Source organism: Malaclemys terrapin, chromosome 14 (genome assembly GCF_027887155.1).
Source record: "Malaclemys terrapin pileata isolate rMalTer1 chromosome 14, rMalTer1.hap1, whole genome shotgun sequence".
Classification (NCBI taxonomy): domain Eukaryota; kingdom Metazoa; phylum Chordata; order Testudines; family Emydidae; genus Malaclemys; species Malaclemys terrapin.
The window spans coordinates 2,597,544-2,615,000 of NC_071518.1; the positions used below are offsets into that span (position 1 = coordinate 2,597,544).

At 40.8% G+C, this 17,457-nt stretch overlaps 1 protein-coding gene across 5 annotated transcripts in view; it reads right to left on the bottom strand.

Moving 5' to 3' along the window:
* Positions 1–17,457, bottom strand: part of NFAT5 (nuclear factor of activated T cells 5) — a 154,597-nt gene that overhangs the window by 74,296 nt on the left and 62,844 nt on the right. For 2 of the 5 annotated variants that reach the window (XM_054048565.1, XM_054048566.1), the window contains exon 2: positions 8,852–8,977. In XM_054048565.1, coding sequence (XP_053904540.1) covers positions 8,852–8,909 — 58 coding nt within the window. In that variant the 5' untranslated portion in view covers positions 8,910–8,977. Of the gene's footprint in view, positions 1–8,851; positions 8,978–17,457 lie in introns of those variants that run through there. The other 3 variants (XM_054048568.1, XM_054048567.1, XM_054048569.1) reach the window with 2 other exon arrangements.

Sequence of the window (17,457 nt, forward strand, 5' to 3'; positions counted from 1 at the left end):
AGGCCTCATGCACAGAGTATGGCCCTCTATGAATGTTATTTATACACCTTACATGTTATATTCTTGGCAATATTTGACTTTTTCAGAATAAAACAGAAGGATACTACATACAAAATTTCCAGCATCAACCCTGGTGTTGCCAAAGGTTTAAAAGTTATGAACCAGAACTTACAAAGTGGCTGCAAACCTGCTTTTAACACCTCATATGCCAACTTTGGGTTTCTACTTTTCTTCTTTTAGTATTACTGATGTAAAGTCAAAAACTTTACAAAAAAAGTTTAGTTTTCAATCAATCCACTATTTAGAAACAAAAAAGAAAGAAAAAAGACTTATGAAGAAGTCTGAAAACAAGACCGACCTATACCCTGGGTGAGATTGGATGGGTTAAGTGTCTCTGGCACTATTTGTCTTCACTATTGACAGACACTGTCACAACCCACCACACGATGCCTGTCTCTGAATGGCGGAGCTAGAATGCAAGTTAAGTATTAATAGAGAAAACAACTAGCATCCCAGTAAATATAATCAAGCAATCCAATTCACCAGTTATTAAAAAATAGTCACACAGATTAAAGATAGGCTAGTTATTTTAATTTACAGTAAGTCCAAAACAGTTTCAATTCCCTTACAATTACATGCTGAAACAAGCAGTACTTTATACCTAGATTAAATACATCATTCAATCTGTTTTTATATAAACACCACCAATTATTTACACTCATGTTTAAAGATACAAAAGTAGTAATTTCTTACCTGCAACTTTTTTTGTTAGTGGTTCTCATCCACCAATTCAGTTTAGTAGGTTTTCCCACTCAGAGTGGTGTCAGAGGCAATCAAGCAAGTCAGGCAGAATTCTACACCTCCTCAGCTGCTCCCTCTTCCAGCTCTCACCTTTCATCTCCCCAACTTCCTGACATAATCAAACCATCTTAAAAGGAATAATTCTGTAATGTCTTGACTGGTGGATCAGAATTACGAAAAACATCTCCGGGTAGGAAATTATCCCTTCTGTTCCTCAAATCCACCAGTTCCTTTCAAAAATGTAGTAATGTTGTGCTGGACTAAGTGAGGTTTTTATACCACTATGACACGGAATTTCTCCCCAGTAATTACACACTAGGTTTGTCCTATTTTTCCTGTGTTTGTTTCTGCATTATTTGATAATAAGAATGGTGCATTTTCATAATGAACTAATGCCAAAACCTTCTTAATGGGTGGGCTTTATTGCTTATACATCAGTCAAGAGAAGGCTGAAAGCAACTTTGGACTAGAACAGAAATAGGAATTAGTAGACCTAAAGGTCTACTACTTATTCCACTGTATTTTTAGAACTTAGAGGGAAGATATAGAGGCAACAGAAATTTCGATTAAATCGAAAGTGTTTTTGTGAGAAACTTTCCTTTCTTCAACTCTCCCAGTACATATCTACACACTATCACCATTACACACAGAATTCAGAATAAGGGAACATCATTGCCTTAACTGCCACCAAGCTAATTAGACACTGGCCTCTCCTAGACTGTTGAGACTATCTTCAAAATAGTGTGTACCTAGAAGTGACATACTGGGAAGGGGAGTGCAGTTTAGAAATACCTTGCTCAGAAATTATTTGCATTACAACAGTGCTCTGAGGACCCAGTATGTTAAGCACTGTACTATCACATAGTCAGAGGCAGACCTTGGCCTAAAAAGCTTTACAATGTATATTAACCTTGTAAAAAAAGAGAAGCAGTTAATATTTCTTGGCTGAAACAAACCTGCTAGATAGTTTTTCCTCAAAGCTGTGCATTCTCTGAAGTTTGTCCCCCTTGAAATTCCCTCCCCTGAAACATATGGAAAGGCACTTGCCGATCATTCATCTGTTGTGTTGTGATTGAAGTGATGGTTTTCTGCATAGCTGATTATGAACCGCAAGAACTGAAAGCTTTCCAAGACTTTGGACACCAGACCAAAACCAGATCGAGCTTTTTATTTCTCATAATCAAGTCAACAAATGACATCATAAACCTGCTATGTTAGCACTCATATCACCTTTGAAGATTCTGGTAACTGCTTCCAGATCAAAGGAAAGGACCAGTGACTGACACTGGCAATGAAGTCCACCTAGAATAAATACGATAAATTTCTGCTATTGGTATATGGAAATAAACAAAAGAAAGGATGATGTCCTGGGTCCAATTCTGCAAAAACTCAGTTTCCATTTTCAAACTTTATTTGCAATTAACTGATTTGGATATTTTAGTATGAGTATTACCCAAAAGCTTCTTCATCTTTATAGAGGAAGAAAATGAACCTAACCCTTAGAGTATGGTTGCAAGAGGGGACAAATGATTAATTGTATGGCTCTTGTATTAATTAACAAATGAGCAACAAAATATCATTTTCAGAATTAAATGTACAAAAATGATTACTCCAAGAATTATGGAGGCCCCCCCGCCACAAGAGAAGTTAAATTACCTCTTTAAACCTGCCTCCTTATATACCATTTTAAAGAAAGGAACAATCCATATATCCCTATCTGTAGTATAAATGTAACTGTTTAGCAAATTCAGCACTACTGTAGATGTTTCAATTAGCCCACTCCACAGGGACAAACTTTCTAAGATTTAGAAGTATTATTCCTTTTGTTCAGAATACCAGATTCCACCTGCTCCATAATACCTCATATCCCGTGGATGGCAGCTGACAGAATCCCACAGATCATACTTTTTTTTTTTTAAGTGGGGAAAGACATAAGAAGAATGTGCAATCAGAATTATCTTCAGGGAAAATTTGATCTAACAGGTCTATGCTACTCTCTCTCAAGATACCAATATCATTTATTTTTGTATATTATTCTTACCAAAACATTACTCAACCTGTTTGATTACATTCTATATATGCAATTTAAGAGGGTTCTGTAAAAAAGCTTCAGGGATGTGGAATTTGTGTCCCAGTGTTTACTATAAGAAAACAAAATGATTGTTTTATTAGAGCTAGGAAAGTTGAGAGGGGAATTGAAAACAGCCAGAAAACCAAATTAGATGCAGGAAGGTTGTTCATAATGGTGGTGAGGAAAAAATATGGAAGAAGGATCTATTCCCACAGTGGCAAAATGGGAACAAGAGATCAAAAAGAGACACTGGAAAGGATGCATTCCTTACTGCACCCCAAAGATTTGCAAACTGTCCTTTGTTAAGATTCTACTGGAGGGAGAAGGAACAGGACTACAGCTGGCAGTCAAGATGCTCCCTTTAGATTTTCTATGCAAGTGTAGAGAGGATTTTATTGTACATACTAATTCAGAGAACAGGTTCACCCTTCACATTTACCTTTCAAAAAGCAATACAGTTTAAAGTGCTTAGGAACAGGGGCTCTTGTATTTGAAGTATTCCAAACAGAAGATGACAGAGGGCTTTTGACTTGCTACTAGAAAGGAACACAAGAGAAGAGACTTAGATTAGCATTTTGAATAGAAAGATAAAGGCTTGTTTAAATCAGTTTCGTACAAACCCATGTCCTCCAAATGTGAAAAATCTCATCAACATCTGAGAAATACAACTGAAGAATCAGGCACCTTCTCCTACAAAGGTTTGAAAATGCTCATGCCAGGAACATCAAAAGTGTGGGTTCCTGGAGCTCCAGCTGCTGATCTATGTAAGTGATCAACTCCAACTATAGCCTAGATTGAGACTGCTTTGTCATCTGGGTCTGCAATCAAAAGATCCTAGTAAATGATCCATATTTCCTGTTAGTAATATGCTCGTGCTGGCTAACGTTACTCTTTTTCCTGCCCTCTGGATGAAGATGCTCCCACATGCAGCAGTCTATACAATGAGCTCACAATGCTAGTCCTTAGTGCTGATGCATATAGGGAGCCCCTTTTCCTCCTCCTATTTTCTGGAAGTGTGATGGAACTAGGTTCCTGAGAAAGAAGCTGAGGATATCAATGTTGCAGCACAAAATTCTGGATTCCTCGTTGGTTATACTTGCCTGATTGACATTCAAAGAGTGGGTAAAACTCTTCATCTGAATTGATGAATATGAGATACACATTGTGTTGCTTATATTAAAATTATCAAAATGTGTTAATGAAAATCCAACTATCCTGACTCAGTTTTAATATTTTTAAACTGACCTGTAAGTTGTAAAACAAATGTTAAATGGTAGAACTAGAAGTCTGTTTCTGTCAGGCCCTCATACCTGAAAACAGCCCATCCTGCTCCTCCAAAAATCTGAAGAGTTAGCTGCAGCAAGATTTTTATGCAATGCATTTACATGGAACAAAACCTCAGAGCAAATCATCTGATGGAAAACCCTACAGTAATCTGATTTTCAGCCAGATACTGTGTCACCCTGTGGCTAGGGAAGCAGAAAACAAATTATGTTAAATCTTAAAGGAGGAAAAAAAAAAAAAACTCTGATCACTCCCTATGATTTAATCATCTCATTGCTTCTAGTGAAGTGCACCTGCATCATTTTATTTATTTATTTTTACACTACATACTTAAATGCTAGACGTATTTCTAGTTAACTCCATCTCTTAAAAAAATAACAATGTATTTAATGGGCTCACCTACAGTGATGTAGGTTTAGACTTATAACATTACAAAATACATTATAGTTTTAGGATAAATAAGATAGCACACAAAAGATTTACACAAAACACTGGAAAGAACAAACTGGCTTATGATAGTGGAACTCTAAGATGCCAAGGTCACCTTTCTTCCCAACTTTACCATTTCAACAACGTCAGCCACTTGAATGTGTGTCTGTGTTCTTTTACTAACCACTTTTCAAAAGTGACAATCAGATGAGTGAACGGCCAATCTTGTTTTTTTTAATTAAATATAAATACACACACACCTCTCTCTCTACAATACACACAGGGAGCCTGGAGTGACCTTCCCACTTTTTTGCCTATTAACAGAAAGGAGCCTCATCCAAGCAGACTCCTTATACTGCAAGAGTCAGAACCAGCTATGACAGCTGCCTGAAGAGATTGCAGCAACCCTAAGACAATTGGGGCATATAATAGAGAGGGGTGCACCCAAAAAGGAGCTAGTGCAGCACAGAGGAAGACTGCGCCTTCCAAAGAAGGAGAAATAGCAGCCTTCTGACTGAAGCACCTGTGCTCCCTTTCTTTGGGAACCTGAAGAATTTTGGGTATAGGGGGAGAAACAAACTCCTCCTTCACAAGAATTGAGAGAACACTGAAGAGAGGGCTGGGCAAGTGTAATCCACCACAACTGGAAACTATGGTTCCCCTGGGAATAGGAGAATCAGTCTGTCCAAAACATTCAAAAAGAAGGCATGTGTAATGCTCTAGGCAAGCCCAGCCTGGGCTCCGGTCTACTAACTCCAGCCCTAAGTATAAACTTCCCAGACCTCCCACTAAAGCTGGACTACTGTGCTCACCTCCCTGCAGACGTTTGGTCAAGGGGAAAGACGGAAGGCAGAGTCTGAGTATCCCCAGCCCAGGATCCATCTCTTTGCACTGGACAAATCCTACATGCTCAGAGAGGGATCTGTGGAGGAGATGGTGGGGAGGACAAGAGACTCGGGCCTCATCTCACCTCCCAGCGGCAGATCAGAAGTCTGCTTGGAGGGACTGCAGCAGGGCCATCGGCACCAATGCAGCAGTAGGAGCATGATCAGGGATCTTGTGGCAACACTAGTAACCAGCCCACTGCGTCCAGGGCAGAGCCTCACACTCACTTCTCCACTCTCTCCTATTGTTTGTGGAGAGGGCTGTTTCTTCTCCTGTTGCCAGCTTCCAAATGGGGCAGTCACAAGTCAGGTCCAAAATTTACCAGACTAATCCAAACAACTTCTCCCAATCGTGGAGACAAAGGGGGTGTTTCTTCCCCCACAACCTCCAAAACTGTCCCAAGCTTGCAGGGGAAAGAGACACGGGTGCTCCTGGTCAGCCCCCCACACCTTGGTTCTTTTGGGAAGAGAAGCCTTCTCCCAAACTGCACCAGATGGTAGAGGCAAAGAGGGGAAGAACACTGCCACTGCTACGTATTACACCAGGGGTCGGCAACCATTCAGAAGTGGTGTGCTGAGTCTTCATTTATTTGCTCTGATTTAAGGTTTTGCATGCCAGTAAACATTTTAATGTTTTTAGAAGGTCTCTTTCTATAAGTCTATAATATGTAACTAAACTATTGTTGTATGTAAAGTAAATAAGGTTTTTTAAATGTTTAAGAAGCTTCATTTAAAATTAAATTAAAATGCAGAGCCCCCCGGACTGGTGGCCAGGATCTGGACAGTGTGTGTGTCACTGAAAATCAGCTTGTGTACCATAGGTTGCTTACCCTTGTATTACACGAACAGTAGATTCACTTGCATTGTCTGTTTTATCCTTCTGTTGACTCCTGTCACATCCTGAAAGTGTAGCCTGGGATTTTCACCAAGGTCTAAGGGAATTAGTCACCTAACTGGCACTGAAAGTCAATTAGATATGGGCACATAACTCCATTAGGTTTCTTTGAAAGGCCCAGCCATAAACTCTTTGGGTTACGGACCATCACAGTTGTTACATGTGTGCACAGCACAATGGTGCTGATCACTGACTGGGGCTTCGAGGTACTAATGATACACTATTTAAAATACCAAGATTCAATCCTTCAGACACTCACTTTTATGGCAGGTGACAGCAGCAATGAGATCCACACTTTAATGTTTTATACTAATTTTTAACAAAGTTTATATAACCTAAGCTGTGAAATTTTTTACAATCTTTACAATCAAGTATGCCACTTTTGATCCAGCTTTTTAACTGCACCCTGTGAAATCTAAAAACCCAATTGGCTTCTCACAATGCTGATGCAGAGGAATCTTCATCAGAAAGTGACATTAAAGACCCCTTTTAGTACAGTGAACATGGAACCTTCTTCCAGTGTTTACAAATAAACCTCTGATCTACATTATTTTCTTTCAGTTTTCTTTAAAGGAAAGAACATAAGACCATACTGGGTCACACCAAAGGTCCATCTAGCCCAGTATCCTGTCTTCTAACAGTGGCCAATGCCAGGTGCTTCAGAGGGAACGAACAGACCAGGTAATCATCAAGTGATCCATCCCCTCTCGCCCATCCCCAGCTTCTGGCAAACAAAGGCTAGAGACCATCCCTGCCCACCCTGGCTAATAGCCATTGATGGACCTGTCCTCCATTAATTTATTTAGTTCTTTTTTTGAACCCTGTTATAGTCTTGAAGTGTCAATGCTGCAGTATAATCCAAACACAGCTAGCACATTCCCAGCTTTTTAAGCGGATCTGGATTGACTATCAGCAGATGCTAAAAACCTAGCAGGAACAGACATTTAGTTCTGTTTATCTAAACTCAAATGCTCAGAAATTGTCTCAGTAAAGGTACACACATAATTAGCGGTTACATTTCTGTGGATTTAACTGTAACAGTTTTTTTTAAATCTATGTTTCTGCAACAGTGCTCAGTTGTTGCTGTACCTTTGAACCAGATTCATTATTAAGAACGGAGCTAAAATTTCTTGTATTTTAAAATCTCTTAGAATCAAACACTTGTAAAAGAAATTACCACGTTTTATAAATCTCATGACTAGCAAGCTCCACAGTACACAATTAAATCCACAGACTCTGTTAGAAAACGTCTGGCAAAACATGAACGGTGATCAGTGCTGTAAGTTTCTCTTACAGATTTAAACCTTTTCAGCATCCAACCAGGAAGTCTGTTTATTGCACTGTGCACTTCTGGGGCATGTTTTTATATAGATGGTTAATGCACATGAATCTACAGCAAAAGCTGCATAATGCAGCTACCAGCACCCCCAGCTCAAACATTAATTTTCTAGAACATCAACTGATGTTCAACACACCACTCTCAAACTTAATACAATGTTATAAAGATTACAGGGATCCAGTTATTCAAGAAATCTCAGCCCATTAGAGAAGAGGTATAAGCCATAGGCACAATGATTGGTTTGCCTTTTTGCTAAAGTGAAACTGCTTACCAAAGAGTTCCAGCGATACACTAGCACTCTGGAGAGCACTGGTGCCAATCTCACAGATCAAAACTTTATCCTTAGCAATGGACTAACTTTTCCTTATTTCGTTTTTTAAAAACAAAGGTCAATAAAAGGGACTTTATGCTTTAAGTTTAAAATATTCTGCATAAGGAGATGATCTTAGTATTTTGTAAATAAATACAGTTTAAGTGTCATGTCCCACACTTTCTCCAAAATGACACATTGTAAAAAGAAATGTGCTTAATTTTCTAAACTGTGTACCTAATCTAAATTGTACTTGCAGACATTTTTGATAAATATGAAATCACATTAACTAGTTATTTATGTTTTAATATGCAATAAAAAGATTACAGTACATGCAACAACGGAAAATATATATAAAGTGTGTTTTAATCCTGAAAGCTTCTTCAGGCCATACAAAGGAAAACATGGTATTTTTCTTCCTATAGCCTTATAAAAGACTTAAGGCCAAAATACCATCTTATATTCTATCTTCTGTGCTAGGTGGAATTCATTATTTTACACACATTGACTCAGTTCCAAATTGGTGCCTACCATATCTGAAGAGAAGAGTGCATTCTAGGAGTTAGTACACACTTATGGTTTTGAAGAATGTACCAGTGGGAAAAGCACAGTATTACATTTCTTGCTTGTAAGTATATTATGAACGTAATGCAAGTATGATTAAGGTAAAATTTTCTTGTAATGCAGATCACTTAGTTTGATTGTTAGAAGTCTCCTAGAATGAGCTCTCATTTATTTCTTCATAATCGTCTCAGACTCCAAACTTTGCCGGCACTGTTCATGTTGGCCAGAATACTACACATCTTAAAGATATAACTGAGCAAAGTGGAATGCTTACCAGCAGCAACTACAGCTGGAGGAGGCGAACCTGCCTCACCACCACTTGTTTGGCTCATGGATGCTACAGATGTTTCTCTGGAGGGTGGTAACTGCAACTCCTTTGGGAGGAGGTCATAGACAGATTCTGAGAGGGGAAAAAAAGGGAGAAGAGGGGTTTAAACACAGAGATCAACCGTCATTTTTGTAAACATGGATTATATTAAAGATTTTAGTCTAGGAATATAGACCATCGATGTGGCATCTCAAGAAGCTTCATAAGAAGTTGTGTAGGCAAATTTCTTTGAGATCACTGACCCATAGAATCAAGTTGATTTTTAAAAAATTAAACTTAAAATATACAAGTTTTCAAGACTGAGCAAATTTGCATTTTCCCTTTCAAGGCACAGAGTGACCATCTATGAACCTGCAACACATATGGGTGCCTTTGAAACAACGCAGATGATGAAACCCAGAACAAAGTACCTGAGATCTGGAGACAAAACTACTCTCCGTATTCAAGCAGTGGAAATAGCTTCCAATGGAGAACAGACTAATATTTAGGAAATAATATAAAACCTTCCTATTTAATAATTTTTTTTCACCATAACCAGAACGATGGTCACAACATATATCATCCCTTCCCTCCCCCCGCGCCAAAGAAAAGAAAAGAAAAGAAAAAAAACCTACCCCAAAGATTCTATAAACCGAAAAGATATCAGAAAAGAGCCAGAACCCACTAGAGATGCTGTTTTATGTGGAAGGCCCTCAGACTCTACGGTAATGTATGGCAGTATAAATAATAAGTATTTTTGTGAATGTATCTGTTGTAAAACAGTTATGGCTGCTACACACGACATGCCTGACACAAAACCACAACAGCAAAGTTTAAGTCACCTAACACCAAATTCACTCTGCTTTTCCATGTTTACTGCTGATTCAAAGGTAAACTATTCTCCTGTAATCACAATTATTTAAAATGAGCCCCATAATAAAAGCTGCCACTGCATTCAGACAATAAGAATATGCCATCAATCTACTTTACAGTACATTTATTAGCACATTTTGTAAAGCTAGAAACATGGGTCTTTAGTAAGATATTAACACACAAGTATAGAGCCAACTCTACAAAAGTGATGCACAAATGCATATCATTACTGTTTCATGCACCCAATTTAGGCGTACAAATACTCTGATGTACACATGCAAATGCGATTTACATGTGCATTCCAAAATGCCAGAAAAACCTTGTCTTCACCTGTATCAGGATACTTATATGTCTAAGCCAGATATGTGTAAAATTCTATATGCATTATTGAAAAATTGTCTGACAACAATCATGCTGTCCAATCAAACCTAAAGTAATCAAGACTTGCACAGCATTTCTTCTGTAAGAGGAACTTCATTTAACTATGAAAGTACAGTCAGGCTGACAATGCAACTGACTAAAAACCTCTATCCAGAGTCAATTCTATAATGAATGGCATACATAGATGTTCAAGAAAAAAAATTTTGGGAAATCTAACCCCGAATAACTATAAGACATGTATAGCAATTGCTTATCATGTCCTCAACCTCAGAAGCTCACTAAATGGGGCAGAGTGAAGAAACTCCTACTAATTATTTGGATAGTAAATGGCCTGTGAATAAGAAAGTTACTTATCTTCATAATTGGAGGTTCTTGGAGATATGTAGTCCCTATCTGTATTCCGCTGTGGATATGGATGCGCTCCATGCACCTGGAGCCACAGAATCTTGAAAGCAGTGTCTGTTGGGCCATGCATTTGCCCTTGCTTTCCTGGTGCTTCCAACCAAAGAAGCAACGGGTGGGGTGGATCAACAGCCACCCCAATTCTTTCTATACCGTGAATCCAAAGATGGTCCAAAGGAGACAGGAAGGACAACAGGTAGTAGAATACAGCTAGGGACCATACATGTAGAAAATCCTCCAGTTATGAAGGTAAGTAACTTTCTTTTTTTCTTCGAATGCTGGTCCCAATGTGTATTCCACTGTGGGTGACTGACAAGAAGTACTCATATAGGAGGGTGTGAAGAGGCAGGTGGCAGAACTGTTTGAAGAACTGTCATTCCAAAGGATGAGTCAATGAAAGAGTCGGTCTTAAAGCATAATGCCTCGCAAACATGTGGATGGAAATTGATCATCAGTAGAGGTATGGTGGAGTCTCCCATAGGGAGCTCAAATATTCCCGTTCTAGGCATCCCCTTTTTATAACGTGATTCTGTCTATACCTACATTCAGCACATGTCCATAAAAATGTAACTCTCTTTTCCCTTATTGGTCTCGGTCCCCTGGAAACTTAATTCCTTCATTCTCATTAACATTGACGCACAACCTGTATACTGTGGTTAAAACATGTCGGAGACAGATGTGCCTTTACAGTATTTTTATGATGTTATATTAATCTTCTGAGTAATTTTTCACAATCGTACCTCTTTTCCCATAATCTTAGGGCATCGGATTATTTTCTGGTCACTTGTGTCATTATTTCTTGTCTCCAAGTCCTAAAATAGCTAAGCTAAAAGTCTTACAGGCCTCAACCTACAGGTTCTTGTGTTTCAGCTGGTCTTACTCATGTCTAATACTTGGTTCCTCTAAATACTGATTAATCTTATACTTTTATAATCCTACAAATTAACTCTAATTAACATACAATGAATATATATAATATAACATATTGATTAATCATATCACATAATAAATGGATAATAAACTAAAATCATTGGCTACACCAGGATGTAAGTGCAAAGAGCCCGTCTCTATATGGAATATAGCGTAAGGTGTATCTGCCATCCGAGATGAGCGAAGTAGCATTTTCTAGTGGAATCCTTTCTACTATTAATAAGGATGCTTTGTACAGCTTCAGAGTATGAATGTTCTAGAACTGATGCCAATTCAAAAACCACACTCTGAGATGGAATGGTTGAGGATTGGGATGTCTGATTTTGCCCTTCCCATGGATCAGAAGATCAGAAAAAAGGTGAATGTTGACTGGTGACTGAGATGACTTACATAGGAGACTTGGGAACCAAAATTGTTTGGGTCAGTTAGGGATGATGAGGATGACTTTTGTCCTGTCTTGATGAGTCTTCCATAAGGGGCTTGGGGGTAGGGATTCCCCCGCACTCACCGGCAGAAGCGGAGCAGCCTGGCCCCAGCCCACTCCACTCCGCCAGCTCCCAGCTGCGGTGCTCCACTTCCCGCCGCAGGTGAGCATGGGGGGTGTCCTTTCCCCAACCTCCCCGTACTCATCGGCGGCGGGAAGCGAAGCGCCGCAGCTGGGAGGTGGCGGAATGAAGCAGGCTGGGGCCACGTTGCTCTGCTTCCCGCTGCTGCCAGTGAGTGCCTGTCACGGGGGCGGGGGGTGTGGATAGGGGTCGAAGTAGTCAGGGGACAGGGAGCAGGGGGGTTAGAAAGGGGGCGGGGTCCTGGGGGTGATTAGGGATGGGGGTCTCTGGAGGAGGCGGTCAGGGTACAAGCTGGGCCAAAGCAAGTTCGATATAATGCGGTCTCACCCATAACACAATGAGATTTTTTTGTCTCCCGAGGACTGCATTATATCGGCATAGAGGTGTATTGCACTTCCTGTTTATCTAACAGGCAAATAGGTCCCTTATGGGGGTTCCCCAAACAGCAAAAATAGTGCTCACCATAATGTTGTGTAACTCCCACTCAAGGTCAATAGCAAAGTACCTGTGAGGGAGTCCGCTAGTACATTTTTGATACCTGGAAGGTAAACTGTCAACAGGATGATTTGATTGCTGATGCACCAATTCCATGGACTGACCATACCCCTGCGTGCAGACGTAGAACTCACTCCTCCCTGTCTGTTGATGTAAAAAATGGCTGTCATATTGTCAGACATTACGAGGACATGGTGACCTTGAATGACTGGGAGAAAGGCTTTGCAAGCCTCTCAAACTGCCCACAGCTCAAAAATACTGATGCACATCCCGGACTGTTGAGATGTTCAAATGCCCTGCACTGTGTGGTTGTCCACGTGAGCTTACCGACCTAAAGGAAGACATCTGTAATGATCATCCTGTCTGGTGAGGGAGAAAGGAAGAGAACGCCCATGCATACCTGGGGGGGCAGAGGGATAGCTCAGTGGTTTGAGCATTGGCCTGCTAAGCCCAGGGTTGTAAGTTCAATCCTTGAGGGGGCCACTTAGGAATCTGGGGCAAAATCAGTACTTGGTCCTGCTAGTGAAGGCAGGGGGCTGGACTCAATGACCTTTCAAGGTCCCTTCCAGTTCTAGGAGATAGGATATCTCCATTAATTTAAATTTACCTGGTGGGGATTCTTCCACAAGAGCAGATGAGAACAGCTACTTAGGTGTTCACTGAATGTCGGTTGGTGAGTACACTGTTTGAAGCCACGCGTGCATGCAACAAATAAGAGTCTGGCAAACAGCATGACAAGTGCATGAAGTGATAAGTCCCAGGAGAGAAAAAACAGATTCTAATTGGTGCTGGAGGGTTGCTTATGAGCTGGTCTATGAGGTAGTTCATTGCCACGAACCTGCGCCTGGGCAGACAAGTCCTCACCATGATTGAATTTAGGGACATTCTGATGAAGTCTAAGGTCTGTGTTGGAGTGAAGACAGACTTCTCCATGTTTATACTGACCCCTAGGGAAGACAGGAACTGAAGCACTGATTAAATCAACTCAAAGTCTCCTTGATGTGTCTTGGCAACAAGAAGCCTATTGTTGAGATAGATGAAGCCAGTGAAGCCATGACACCATATATGACCTGCTACTACCAAAGAGACATTGGTAAAAACCCTGGGGCTGGTAGCAAGGCCAAATGTGAGTACGCTGTATTGAAAATCATCAGGACGATTGAGAATCCAAGAAAATGTCTGTGAGCAGGGTGAACGCCCATGTGAATGTATGTGTCCTACATGTTGAGAGATGTATAGTACATGTCCCTTTCTCAGGAAGGGATTATAGATGCCAGTGTGACCATGTGAAACTTGAGTTTGCAAATAAAGCTGTTGAGATGGCAGAGATCAAAGATGGTTCTCCAGCTGCCCTTCTTCTTGGGTATTAAGAAGTATTTTGAGTAAAAACCCTTTCCTTCGTACTGAGGGTGTACCCACTCTATCATTCCTCGCAATGGGAGAGACTATTTCTTGTTTGACTTGACATCTATAGGGTGTGTCCGTTTACAGCTGGAGTGGCATGTTGATCTCCAGATGGCTTCACCTGAGAATATCGCCAATAATCAAATGCCAATATAAAGTCAGATACTTTACAACAGTCCATTAAATTATCTGATCATAAATTTGACTCCTTCCATGGTAGGATATCTAAAGAATTTTATTTATTCACTGGAATTATTAAAGGTGAACTGTAAAAAAAATAAAATAATAATAATTAAAAGCAGCATTCATACCATCTGCTGCTTACTTTGCACAAAAACTGCATTACTAATTTCCCCAAAAGGTAAGTTTCTTCTTTTTTTTTTTTAAATGATGAATTTCAGATACGTTACTCCCTGCTTTCTCATTTTGCTGGAATACTAGTGTTGACAAAACAATATTGTCTAAAACCTAAGCTGCAATTCTACCAGCCCTCAAAATATCGGGGGGGCGGGGGGGGGAGGAGGGATTGAAGGAATAATGCTATAAAAGGATTAGGGTTAGGCTAGCTGCAAATCCAGCTTCATCCGAGGTTCCCTACAACACTCCAGGCATCCAAAGTGATCCACTTAAAAATAAAAAAAAATAAAAAAAAATAAAAAGGGGGGGGGAAGAGAGAGAGAGAGAGAGAGAGAGAGACTGACTTGAAATCCAATATTTCTAATATAAAAACAAGGACTGCTACAAGATTAACGAGGATGATGTCTTCTTACATCAGAAAAGATCAATATGTGGCAAATAGTTTTTCCTTTGGTGAATCGCTTTCAGAGGAAAGAAGAATCTTAAATTTCAGGCACGTTTTAAGTTATTTAGATTCAGGTTGTGATGGGGAGGAGAATAAAAATGTCTGCTTACATTCCTCCCCTTCCTCCTCAACTCCAATATCCTGGTCAGATGCACAGAACACAGGAAGAGGGGGGGAAATGAACACCAAAGGGAATGGGGAAGAGAAGTAGCTGCCATACCTCAGGAAATATAGGGTAAAAAGAGAGAAAGAACCAGAAATAGATAAAAGTGGTGTAGGAGAGGGAGAGCAGGCAGTAATGGAAGCAAGCAAAACGGAATAGAAAGGGAGCAAAGGGGAGGAGAATGTAACAGAAAAACAACAGTGAATTGTGGTGATTATGAAAGAATAAGATATAGGAAGTTACTAGAACACTAGACAAATGAGCAAAAATACAGTGATAAAGGAACAAGACATTTGATGAAAGGAAAGAAAATGACGAGGATAATGAAAAAGGGGGGAAAAAATCAGAGCATTAATGAATTTATGATGTATTTTATTGTATTTCATTTGCAGACAGACCTCTCAGCACTATTTTGTGGGGAAAAGGATGGGATAGCTCCTAGTTATCAGAGTGGCAGCCGTGTTAGTCTGTATCAGCAAAAACAATGAGGAGTCCTTGTGGCACCTTAGAGACTAACAAATTTATTTGGGCATAAGCTTTTGTGGGCTAGAACCCACTTCATCAGATGTATGGAGTGGAAAATATAGGAGCAGGTATAATACAGGAGTGGTTGCGTCATTACCAAACCTAAAACTTATTTCCCCAATACTAATTTCCTCTTACTGTTACTTACACCTTCTTGTCAACTGTCTGAAATGGGCCACTCTCATTACCACTTCAGAAGTTATTTTTCCTCCCTTGGTATCCTGCTGTTAATTGATTCGTCTCATTAGACTGACCTCATACATGCTAAGGCAACTCCCATCCTTTCATGTATTTATACCTGCTCCTGCATTTTCCACTCCATGCATCTGATGAAGTGAGTTCTAACCCACGAAAGCTTATGCCCAAATAAATCTGTTAGTCTCTAAGGTGCCACAAGGACTCCTCGTTTTTTCTCCTAGTTATGTTGGACAAAATACTAATTGTTCTGGTAGCTACCTAATATATTAGGTATATATTAGATCTGACATTCTGTTCTCTCCTTTTGGTAATTTTGAGGTCTTCAGTGTGGACACTGGTTAGCTTGCTTGGCATAGAATAAATCTCTTTCTCCTGACAGGATACCTTGTATCCTCACTACTGGATTTAGGATTTCATACAGATCTCTACAATATCTACATTTGTGCCAGTGCAAAATAAACAGGTAATGTGTTAGTACCTGTCACAAATGGAATCCTGATTTTTATGGAGAGCAAACACAAAAACAAGGTAGACTGCAATGGTCCATATACTTTTGAGATTTGAAATCATATTTTTAAAAGTCGGATTATGTAACTGGTTTACTTTTCAATTCTGGTATATTATTTTGCTTTGTTAATGTGATTAGGAGCATTAAAGAGCTCACTGTATGTTTAAGAGGGTAATTTTATCGAATGCGCATTATTGTATTTTCAGAATTGTATTCTATAGTTTATCATGAATTTTACAGCCTGAACTGCCTGGGCAGCAGCAGTTTATAAATTTAAAGTATATTTTCCCCCATTTTTAAATATCATCTTGGATCAGTCACTCTCTACCATTACATCCCAAAATGATGTTAAAAGAATGTTATAATTGAAAAGTCAAGCTCTCAAAATTTGGAAAATTACAAATTTATGATTGCCAGTGCAATCTTAATTCAGCCCCCTTGTACGTAAACATTATGATACAGTCTTTAATTGTGTTATCACCTGCTTTTTTTTTTTTTTTTTTTTTTAACAAGACTGCTGCCTCAAGATGGAGAGCTCACTAAATGAGCAGCTATTCAATATTTTTTTCCTTATTGTTCAATGCATGGCCACTATACCTTATTTACTACATGTTATTCAACATGTATACAGAATGTTTAATTTTCTCACAAGATTTTCTATTGTGCTCACCACTACAGTATCGGAGCACTTCACAAACATTAGTGAATTTATTTTCATGACACCCCTGTGAGAAGAGGGGAAATAATTACTCCAATTTTACAGACACAGAACTGAATCTCAAACAGAATAAGGTCAAAAGTAGGGTTACCATACGTCCGGATTTTCCCGGACATGTCCGGCTTTTGGGGGCTCAAATCCCCGTCCGGGGGGAAATCCCCCAAAAGCCGGGCATGTCCGGGAAAATCGGGAGGGAGGGCTGGGCCGGGGTCGCGGGGCCGGGCGCGCAGTGCCGGGCCGGGAGCCGGGCCGGGGCCGCGGGGTCGGGCCGCCGAGGGGGTGCGCTGGGCCGCGGGGCCGGGAGGTCGGGCCGGGAGCCGGGCCGCCGGGGGGGTGCGCTGGGCCGCGGGGGTCCGCGGGGCCGGGAGCCGGGCCGCCGGGGGGGGTGCGCTGGGCCGCGGGGCCGGGAGCCGGGGGGTCGGGCCGCCGGGGGGGTGCGTTGGGCCGCGGGGCCGGGAACCGGGGGGTCGGGCCGGGAGCCGGGCCGCCGGGGGGGGAGGTGCGTTGGGCCGCGGGGCCGGGAGCCGGGGGGTCGGGCCGGGAGCCGGGCCGCCGGGGGGGGAGGTGCGTTGGGCCGCGGGGCCGGGAGCCGGGGGGTCGGGCCGGGA